The sequence below is a fragment of the Equus caballus genome, chromosome 3 (genome assembly GCF_041296265.1).
Source record: "Equus caballus isolate H_3958 breed thoroughbred chromosome 3, TB-T2T, whole genome shotgun sequence".
Lineage (NCBI taxonomy): Eukaryota > Metazoa > Chordata > Mammalia > Perissodactyla > Equidae > Equus > Equus caballus.
This window is the reverse complement of record NC_091686.1, coordinates 75,878,257-75,890,256: the sequence shown is the minus strand read 5'-3', so window position 1 is coordinate 75,890,256 and position 12,000 is coordinate 75,878,257. Positions and strand designations below refer to the sequence as shown.

At 32.6% G+C, this 12,000-nt stretch overlaps 1 protein-coding gene across 4 annotated transcripts in view; it reads right to left on the bottom strand.

Moving 5' to 3' along the window:
- TECRL (trans-2,3-enoyl-CoA reductase like) overlaps positions 1 to 12,000 on the bottom strand; it is a 97,879-nt gene that overhangs the window by 60,219 nt on the left and 25,660 nt on the right. For all 4 annotated transcript variants that reach the window (XM_001501057.5, XM_070262408.1, XM_070262407.1 and 1 more), the window contains exon 2: positions 9,901 to 9,952. In XM_001501057.5, coding sequence (XP_001501107.1) covers positions 9,901 to 9,952 — 52 coding nt within the window. The remainder of the gene's footprint in view (positions 1 to 9,900; positions 9,953 to 12,000) is intronic.

Sequence of the window (12,000 nt, the reverse complement as noted above, 5' to 3'; positions counted from 1 at the left end):
ATAGCCATTAAGGAAAAAGTTAATAATAGCTGGATAATGCTTTATTCTTTGTAAATTTTTATAGTTTTAGAAATTTATCTTGTATACTCATCATTTTATTGTAATAAAAAAGGAAGCTATTATGATCTTGCAAAAATAATCTTATGTATTAAATCTGATGTTTCGCCCACAAAGTATATACTCATCAAACAAAAAAAAATCATACATAAAAATAATACATTGGCACACTATTATCTCACGGGATTTTAGAAAACATTATGATACAATTTGGCCATCTAGATTTAACAAAGAGATTATTTACATTTTCAAGAGATTCATAAAAGGATCTGAGCAACTATTTGAATATGATCTGTTTTATGAAATGTGAAAAAGAAAGATATTTTTAACCAACAAGAGAAAACGTATAAGAAAAAATTACCCACTTTATGACGTTTTCTTGTAATAAGGAAGTATCATTAATAAAGCATTTAAAGATTCCATGTGCTTGTTTTTAGATTGTTTACATAGAATTCCACTGTGGTGCGTTTCATGTTTTTCTGAGAAGCTCCTTAAGGAAGACAATCCCAGGGAAGAGAGAAGACTAACGCTGCTTCAAGCTATGTCTTAATGGGCTCTCTTGCTCTTTTATATTACTCATCATACTTTATTTCATAATCCTATTAATGAAGGCAATGGAATCAGAAACAGTGGCTGCCAAAAAGCAAAAAAAGTTAAAAAAAGACAAAAACACAGAGAAAATAAAAAGAAAAAGAAAATTGCATGTTCATTAAAATTTGAGAGAGACTTATCTTTCACCTGTACCAGTGATTTTATTGCTTTACTGCTTCCTGGATTTGTATTATTGAGAGCATTCCTTTTTAAGAGTGTAACCAGTTTCCAAGACATGAATCTCCTTTAGAAATTTAAAGGTCCTCACATAGTCTCATATTCAAATATAAATTAGAAATCTGTCATTTGCTATAGATAATCATTTCTAGTATTTGGTGCATCTATAATATAGGTACTTGCTCAGGTTTAAATATTGCTAACCCAACCATCTTGATGCTTAGAGATTGTAAAACAAAATTATTTTATAATATCAGGTTTGGGAAACATCGGAAGGTCGTGAAAGATGAATCAAAATAACCCTGACATTGCATAGCAAGACGCAGGTTTAAATGCTGTACCGTAATGAAAGGCAGAACAATTTACAGACGGGATCACATCTCATGCACTTTAGGAATTGTTATTAGTTATGACAGTCTTCTTACATGAACCTTGACTGGCAAAATGGTCATCTCTTCCTAACAGTTGGATCTCCTAAGATTCTGCAAACAATCATATATCACATAGGTAAATAGAATTCTCAACACTTCCGTGAGTGTCCAATGACATTTAATATATACAGCAAAGTAAATTTGACAAGTATTTTAAAGTGGTCACAGTGAGAAGAGGTCCATTTCCAATACATGTGACATTAATATGGGCCAGTGGTTTATATTGTGGTTTAGACTGAGACCTCACTGAAGACACTGGCGTAAGAAAGAAATTTCAGAGATTTTATTTATAGCAAGAAACCATATATATATTATGGGCAATATATTATTACAATTTGTGACTTACAGTACACATATACATAACATAATGGGATAGATTCGAATTGTAATTTTTTCTCAAAATATTATCTCAATATGTTTGCATCTCTTAATATCATGTTGAGGGATGATACATTATTTAGGTTATTTTTTTATCTCAAACTTCCACTTTAAGAGCAAATGAATCAGCAATTTCCCTGAAATTTCAAGGTTAGGGAAGCCATCTTCCTCCAGCATTAATTTTTTTTAAGATTTGACATTTCTCTCCACTAACATATATAAGTTGTTGAACTATTTTGAAATATGCTTAAGAAGAAGGAAGTTGGAAATATCCTGTCAACTATTTTTAGGAATCAAGAGAGCATCTGTGACCACAGAGAGTAAATTGATTAACATTAACGTAAAATAAAATTTGCATAATTTTTAACTAGTAGAGTCAACATTAATCAATTCTAAAATATCATTCAATTTGTGTGTGTGTGTGTATACATATTTCTGTATGCCAGGAAATCTTGATGGCTAGACTAAGAATATTCATCTTTTAATAGTATAGCATAGTACCTGATCATTAAACTTGATCAAGTATCTGTTGAATTAAGTTGAATTAAATAATTGATTTTTGCTACTTAAGTAACAACAGAAAAAGATTTTTTAAAGATAAAATTGAAAATACAAAGAATTTAAACTATCACGCTGTGAGATAATCATGTGAAAACCTATAAAATATTTTCCGTGAAATAAAATTTTGTAATTTACCAAATATTATTGGGCTTCAAAATTATAATAACCCTTTCTCTAAAGCTGAAGAAAAATTAACAATATGTGGTATGAAATTGTTAAATGATGTAAATAGCATGCTGAAGAACAGATATTTTGAAAATCCTATTAAATTTTAAATGGTTGACATATGATTCCTGAAATTTCACTCTTTTCCTGAAATATTTTGTCTGAAGTCTATCAAGGATGCGGCTAACTGATGGACCGCTTTTGTTATTTCCAGCTGAGAGGGGTTCATATAGTCTAGTTTCTTTGTGTCTTGTGGGCATATTTGTTAGAATGTCTTCGATAACTAGAACATTAACACCAACAGGTTTTATTGTCTCCATCTTGAAATCTACATGTAATATGAAGAAAATGATGATATTGCTTCCCACAAGTAAAAGGGTCTTATTGAACCTCAATGATTAAATTCCTAGAAGGTGAATAGTCACTTAATTCCCATAGATTTCACAAAATGTAACCTTGACTGTTACCAAAGAATAAATAACCTGCCAAATTATTCCATTTCTCCATCTAAATCATTGACAAGGCTTATAATTCTTTTTGTGAAGGAAACCATTACAGAAAAAATGTTAGCTACTTCTTGAGTTAGCAGCAGAGGGCTTTTTTAAGAAAGGCATTCTGCCACCTCTTTCCTAGGTTGCATTTATCATTTTTTTAGCTTCTTTTGTTGAGAGATCAGGGAATTCTACAGTCTTGTCCAAGAGTCTTTTTTCAGATTGTCTAGAGAATACTCATTATTCTATACTATATGTGATAAATCCTTCCACTGGGTTATCTTTGCTTTGAGTTGCTCTCCTTGAACCTTTCAAAGTTTAGCATTGTTTATATCCTCCTAGCCTTTTGGCAAAGATTTATAAGCATTTCAACTGTCACAATCAATTATATGGCCCTTCATGTGGCTGAAACTACAATTGGTGTGTTAATTCTATTGTTCCTTCTCTTGCATTTTTCCCAGGGGCTTTTCTGGGAACTGCGGAGACAACTCCTCCAGGAGATTAGAAACATCATGGAAACTTTTTATGGTATTTGTCAACTAATAGCACACAGGTCAGGGGCAAAACGATTTTGCTTTTTCTTTCAGAAACTTCTTTTATTACATAGAGTCTGTGCACAAATTACACTTCAAGTGATTGTCATTCATTTTTTACTGCAGTTCATATACTACTAATTCTGAGATCAGTCTCACAGAAGAAAATTCCATTAGCTCTTTCAAGCCATATTTGCATTCTTTCCTTCTATTCATATTAACTGGTGTTTTTAATTTAATAGTTTACCTTATGGTGCTAAGTTATTACAACCAATTGTGAACTATGCTTAGACTGATAGCACTATTATTCACTACATAAGTTCTAAAATTAACTTTTGAGTTAGTTCCCTATTTGCAAATGGGGACTAATAATAGCCTTTCCCACGTAAAATAAACAGGTATTGTTTGGATTTCTGCCTGAAGAAATTAATGAAAAATATGACTCAGTAAAGTAGAGGCAATGGAGGTTAGTGGTTAGAGTACAGGGTACAGAGTCATAATCCCTGAGATTAAAATTCCCAGCTCTGCCACTTATTACCTATGTGACCTTGGGCAAGTTGTCTAATCATTTTTTTAAAGACTTTCACCTGTAAAATGAAAATTATAATACTACTAGATGATCATAGAGTTTTTGTGAGTATTTTTAAAAATTGGCTACATGAAAATATCTTAGGAGATTCATGACACAGCTAATTAAACCTAATAGAGTTATGTTTCTGAGGGATAATGTTTAAGGAGCACAAGCACACCTAGATTTAAGGAAAGAAGAGAGAGAATAATAACAAGACAAATGTCATAAGCAAAGAGATTTTCTTTTATTTTTCCTTCCTTCTCCAATTTTCTTAAACAGAAATGTTTACTGTAGGGGAGGAAGACATTTCCTCTACCCTCTCTGGGTTCGTCTGGCCAGAGAATGAATTGAATTCACGTGAGACAGAATAGCAAGAGAAAATTAAACAAAGCTTTATAACATGTATACATGGGAGAGGCTCAGGCAAGCTGAGCAACTCGCCAAAATGGCTGAAGCCCCCACCTTAAATATCATATCCAGCTAAAGACAAAGAAGGATGTTGGGGGCGGGGGGGGGGGAGGGGGGGAGTCAGTTACAGGAGGTTACCAGACAAGCACAATAAACAAATGCAGATTTAAGTCCTTGCCTTCCCCATTGAGTAAGAGTTTCTAGAGATAATGTCATGCCCCCTTCTTCCTGGTAGAGAGGGAGATATCTTTACAGATGGAGATTTCCTTTACAATGTAAATGCCTCTTACAAAGGGTAAGTAAATTCTACTTTTCAGTTGCTTTCCTGTCTGCAAAGTAACCAGCCCCAAATAATCATCATGCCAAAGAGACATATCTTGGGGTGGCCAATTTCAGGCCCCTACTTTACCAATTTTGAGAAATATGTTACTAGTCCATACAAAATCTGTGAGTAGAAAAATTCCGTAGAATATCATTCTAATTTCATGGTGGTATTATTGGGCTGGAGAAACTTATTTATTTATTTTTTATTTTTTTATTTTGAGGAAGATTACCCCTGAGCTAACATCTGCTTCCAAACCTCTTTTTGCTGAGGAAGACTGGCCCTGGGCTAACATCCGTGCCCACCTTCCTCTACTTTATATGTGGGACACCTGCCACAGCATGGCTTGCCAAGCAGTGCCATGCCTGTCCCTGGGATCTGGACCAGGGAACCCCAGGCCACCAAAGTGGAAAGTGTGCACTTAACTGCTGCACCACGGAGCCAGCCCCAAGAAATTCATTTTATTGGAGAATCCATTTCCAAAACTTAGAAGATTTATCTCCACATAATTGTCCCTTGATACTTAACATCTATCTTCCTCCTTCAAGTGAGTCTTTCTTTGTGAAATTTCATATTTTCTGCCAATGATTATAGCATTATTTTTATTCTTTTTTTCTTGGACATTTGAATCACTTTAAAAAAATTGTGCATTAAGTTTAAATTCGCTTAGGCAGAACATTCCTACCCATTCCTCTGTATTTGCTCACACCTTTTGTACTACTTGGACACAGCTCCTAAAACCCTTGGAATTTCCCAAGTGATAAGAGCTATAAAGGTGTCTTTTGTGATGTTAATGAGGAGACTTTTGGACCCTACCTAAGGATGAGGCCTGGGTGCCAGGAGAACCAACCATACAGTTAGAGGGTTGGAACTTTCAGTCCCACCAGCAGTCTCTGGCCTCAGGGGTGGAGAGAGAGGCTAGAGGTCGGGTCCATTGCCAACAGCCAATGATTTAATCAATCATGCCTATGTAATGAAGCCTCCATAAAAACTCAAAAGGATGGCTTCAGAGAGCTTCTGGGTTGGATTTTATATCAAGGTTAATTTTATACCTGATTATAATTATAATTATAATATTTACCTCCATTCGATATTCATAGAAGTCATCATTCATAATTACTGGTTGGTGGCTAGTTTCTTTTTAGAGTTTATGTATGATGTTAAAATGCTGTTCAGGGCACCTTATCTCGTGATTGCAAACCACCTTTAACTACAAAACCAAAAGAAGTTTTAAAAAAATAGAAAAAAGGTGTTTTTTTTTTTTTAACTACTTAGAAGAAATACTACCCTTATACAACTCGACAACAATGGTAGTTTTTAATTTTGGTTAGAGATTCCTTGACTTGTGACAAGTAATGACACAGTTTCTAAAGAGTATATTCATTGGACTTTTGCTTTGAGAATTTTTTAAATTAATTTATCTTCTATTTCATCAGTGCCAACTATTGCATCCATCCCTCTTCTATGGAGGACCAGACTATAGGAATTTAAAGAATTTTGAGTATAATAAAGCATAATGAAACTTTTAACATTCAGGCAAAATTTTTTCGCTGGAATTTATCTGTTATTCTGGCAAGCTTCTTCTTTGTTTTTTTGGTGAGGAAGATTGGCCTTGAACTAACATTTGTTCTGGCAAACATTTTGATTATAGATTAATTAAATCCACAAAATAGAATATATCATTACAGATTTAAATTAGTATATACACAGTTAGCTGTCACTCTTTGTAAGTTCTCTTATTTTCCAAAAATATAACAATTATTATTCTAATAAATTATTGTATCCCAACAGAGGGATAAATTACCTTTAAAATAAAGAATAGTTGTTAAATTGAATAACATGAAAGGGATAATGCTCCTCCGCTGGAATATGTAGTAGTATACATACGTGAAGTTTTTTAAAAAAAGTCTCTTGAAATCTTAGAAAATATTCTCACAGTTTTAGTCAGATGTTTCCTGGACTTGTATAATGCTTAATTTTTCAGCTCGGTTTTGACAAGAAGGTTGAATTCCTCTGTGCCAGCTTTGTGAGAAGATGAGAGTGATATATAGAGACATGAGTGTGAAGACATCAGAAGCTCTCCAAGAAAGACTTTAAGATAACGAGCAAGAAAAGTAATAACAAATGTTAATGAATAAATGGATGGAGATATTGTAGCTGAGGCCATGCCATGCATTTTGGTACATTAAATGAGAAGAGGAGAAATAGGCAGAAGTATTTGTGTGTGTGGGTGTGTATATATAATTTATAGTTTTATAGATATCTCTTTTCATGAAAACCATTGCTCTTTCTTTCCCCTTTACCTAAACAACTAACACTGTAATTGTAGTTTCCTCCTCCTTCTGCCTCTTCACCAGTCTGATGCTGTGGTGTTACCAGGGCAATCTATCAGATAACTCTTAAGACAGAGCAGAACCAAAAAATTATGAACCTTGGGAGGACACAAGATAGTCAGTGTACAGGACAAGAAAAATCACAGTAAAGAGAGTTCTAAAATAGAACTAAGAAAAATGTAAAGCTGACACGAGTCAGAGAAATAGTAGGGAGACAAGAAATCAAGATCAGTCCGAACACCTAAGAGAACAAAGCATAGAGATAAAAGATTTGTAAGGAGAATTGTCCCCTCAGGAAAACTGGTCTTCTGATAAGAGGTTTTTTTTCCTTTACAAGATTAACAATTCCTATTTTAACTCCAGGGCCTGAAAACAAACAGCATTAGAAATGTCATAATAAAAACATGATATAGTGTCAGAAAATAAAGAAGTAAGTTTGTAGAAAAATCTAATTGTAGTTATATGCGTATGATTATTATTGTTTGAATAGGTTTATGAAATTGATTAAAGTATTCAATGTTATCTGGTTTTAAAGTATGGTAAACACATAAAATGTTGAGGCAATCAACACATAACTTTTAGTTTTTACCATTGTACATACAGTCACATATTGTTAATGTTAGCAATGTTTTTTTGGTTGCCTTTTACTATTTGGCAAATATGTTAAACAATGTCCAATTTAATTGACTTCTAGGTACTGCTTTGTAATGTAATGCAGCAAAAAATGTTTTTGTGTTTCTATACTCTGTAAAACTTGAAGACCAGTTAGTTTTTCAAAAATAGTATAGTAAGTGCAAAACTGCCTAAATATTTTTCTTTAAGTGATGAATATACTTTCAAAGTAAAGGTAATTTTTAAGAAGTAGAAAAGATTCAAATTTATGTAAAGTTGTTAAAAATTAGAACCGTGCTTAGGAAGTCAATAAAATAATAGTTGTCAAGAAATTCTTGAGTCTTGATATAGCTATTAAAACTAACCTATTATTGTCATATTTTCAATTGTCCAGTTCTGAAACTGGACATTTCTAAGATTTTCCACAAGCTACTTAATTTCACTTTCAAAATTCCTAAAAATAGGCTCTGGACCACATTAACATAGAACTTTGGGCTCTATAATTTTAAGATTCTGAGGAATCGTTATGTATGTCTATATATAACACAAACTATCATAAAAGCAATCATAGAAGCACACATCTAGGTGACTGCACATTCTTTCTACCCATACGTAGCCTTTGATTCATTTCCACATTTCCAGACAATAATAGAAATACTATATTTATTATATTGTCATTATTAATTTAAATGCAATCATTTTCTTTCATCTTTCTACTTTATAGTAAAAAAAAAAGTCATTTTCAAATGTCTTCTCACTTATTACTACAATCCAAACTTTCTGAAACTACTGTATAGGATAAAATTGGTCTAAGTCTTCCCAAAGATGGCAATTCAATTACTAGTTTACCGAGGTCCATATTTCATATGAAAATGCGAATTAACTCAAAACAAATGCCTGCAGAATGAAAATAAACTGGAAATACTTGCGTAAATAACCAGAGTAACAGGATTCACATAGACTATGCGATGATACAAATTTGGAGATTGAAAAATTTCAATAATTTAGAAAATATTGGCATAAATATACAGAGAACTAGATTATCATGCTAAAAGTTGGAGAATTAATCCATGACAGATCTCAGCACTTCTCTTGTTTTGTTCTTTTTTCCTTACGGTCATCCTTTTCTGATTCCTGTCTGCATATCCACATCCTACATGTCTTTATGGTAAAATATTTGAACTCACCTTCCTCAAGAATGTTTAACTGGTTAAGCATATTTCAGATAATTCTATCCCATCCTCTTTATGCTATCTGTTCCTATTAAAAATTTGAAAAGGATCTTTTCCCATAAATATTTATAAATTTTAGGTATATTGACTATTTGGGTTTTACTTTTTATATTCTTTGGATATACATTTGTGTCTTCCTCATGAGACTATTTTTTGAAAACTGACACGACGTCTTCCACCTTCATTTAATTAGTCATTATGCCTCACTTGACTTCATATGTACAGAAAGTATTCAGTCAATATTCTATTTTTTCCCTAAAAAAATGATGAAAATTATGACAGTTCTACTTATCTTACTCTTGGATATTATTAAACAGTTTAATGTATTAAATTGTGAGATTTAAAAATATGTTCAGAAAAGAAATATTGTTCAACCGAATCCAAATGATTGAAAATGCTCCCTATGAACACCCATAGAATGTAACAATGCCAAAGATGAACTCTATGTAAACTGTGGACTTTGGGAAATAATAATGTGCCACTGTAGGTGAATGGGTTGTAATAAACGTACCACTCTGATTTGGAATGTTTTTAGGGAGGCTGTGCATGTGTGGGGGTATGGAGGTGGACACAAACTTTGTGTATTTTCTGTTCAGTGTTACTATGAGTCTAAAACTACTATAAGATTAAAGTCTATAAAAAATGATCTCTCGTAATTATAGATATTTTCACTATGTTTAAGTTGTGGGTAAACTTTACTGAAAAGTTGTAGAAATAAAAATCTATTTTAAACAAACCTTATATAACTATTTCCAAGAAAATGATAATAGATCTCTCAATGAGGTAAATCTAGCTATCGATAAAATTCAGTAGCATAATTTCAATGTGTTTTAAACAATTCCTTTGTGGAAGAGATTTGACCAGTATAAATACTGGACAAGAAGTATTTAGCATAATATTATTTCTCAATTCCATGTAAAAATACGGTTCCATACACACTTTCCATCATAATATTGGACTTATTCTTAGAGATAAATGTGAACCAATTTAAGAACAAAAAGACTATAATATAAATTCTAAATTACATATAAAACTTACATGCTTTGTGAAATTTTTGTTTAACATCATGAATAGTAGATGTTTGTGTCACCTGAAAAGGAAAAGAAAATAGAGAAAATTATGAGGAAAAGGTGTTTAGTTGTTTGCTATATGTTTGTTTCAGAAGAAAATGTAATTTAATGTTTAAAGTATAAACTTTAAAGTTTAATTTTCAGTCACTACTGCTTTAACAACATTGAAACATTACATCAATATATCTTTTTCTAAAATCTTATATTTATAGGTAGCAATAATGGTGTTATTATGTGAGTCTGCCCAACCTTTTATCTCTAAAATATATTTTTGAATTTTCTTTGCCCATAATATTCAATTTCTGGTTTTCAAACCGGTGAGACTATCAATTAAAAGTTTGAGTAAATTCACAAGATAGATAGAAGGTAAAACAATGGATAGCAGAGGAGCCTGAGTAAGTGAGGTTGATTTATGTGGACAAAAGAGGAAAATGTTACTTCAGAGTATCATGAGAAAAAATATTCTATCTAAGCCCTCTATCTTTTTTTTTTAGAGGAAGATTAGCCCTGAGCTTACTGCTGTCAATCCTCTTTTTTTTTTTTTCTTTTGCTGAGGAAGACTGGCCCTGAGCTAACATCTGTACCCATCTTCCTCCACCTTATATGTGGGACACCTACCATGGCATGGCTCGCCAAACAGTCCCATGTCCGCACCCGGGATCCGAACCAGCAAACCTCAGGCCACCCAAGCAGAACGTGTGCACTCAACAGCTGTGCCACCTGGCCGGTCCCTATCTAAGCCCTCTAGTTAGTTACGTTATTAAAACTCCCAACCAAAAATACAACAGCTCCCTCAAAATGCATGTTAGATATATAATTTGGATTTTCTAAGTGTATAATGGTTAGACAAATTATTTGTTCCTGATCAGCTAAAATTAACCCTTCTAATGTTAGAAAAATGAATAAAAGAAATATCTCTTCATCGAAATTGGAAAATTCATGATGGTAAGAGTTCTACTCAAACACCTCAAGCCATCACAACACATTTGGACCTTTTGACTTTGTTCACATCAACGTTGCAAACTGAATTTCCCCTCCACTTCTGATCCCTTTCATTGGCTTATGAAAAACTCGATAATCCTTCGAAGTCTACATCCAAAGACATTTTCATGGTCTCTCAAGAAAAATGTATTTCCTTTTTCTAAACATGTATAGAATATTGTGTACATGTTTTATTTTATTTTATTGCTGCACTAAAATCTTCTTATAGCTATTTTGAGAGGGTGAAATGGAAAAAAAAGTGCATAAAGGGATGACATATGGTAATATCCGGGAGGGTTCTTACCATTACATTATATTTAAAATTTTATTATATATTAAAAATATAACAATGAATACTTTTTTTTACCATATGGTACTCCCTGCTTAATAGAACTATAACCAAAAGTGTGCTATGCCATTCAGCAAACATTTTTTTTGTTTCTTCTATATACATATGATTTACTAAATAAGAAAGTTCTCAGATTTAAGCACTGAAGAATGATACTAATTCCCATTTGTATTGAGAATTAGTGCTGTAAATAAGAAAAGGATCCTAAAGTGTTCTGTGAGTATCAAATTTTCAACTATTTCATAGCATCGCTCTTCTCTGAAAGATGTTAAGAAATATTTTAAAAACAGTTTTTAGAGAAAGTACTGTATATAAACTTGAACATATATTTCATTTTAATTTTGGTTATTGAACTCTGATATTTGAATTCCATTTTTAAAATGTAGTGGTTTGTTTTAACAGTGTTCATTGTTTTATCTCACTGTTACTTAATCACAAAACAGTTTCATATGTTGGTTTCTCTAATCGGGGTGCCTAAAATCCACATGCTAGTCTCTAGAGTAAGAAATATCTGTCAGTTAGTCATTTCAAGGACCATCTAATTTGGAAAAACAAATAATTTTCATGATCAATAACTGCTCAGTTAGGGTTTGCTATGTGCTCAGCTATCAATTTATGAAGGCATATTATCTTGCGTCTACATGCTGGTTGTTCCAACAATCTATGAGGTCCTTGAGGGCAATCACCTAGTGTTACTGCAATTCCTATTTCAACATGCATACAATATAGCATATTAGA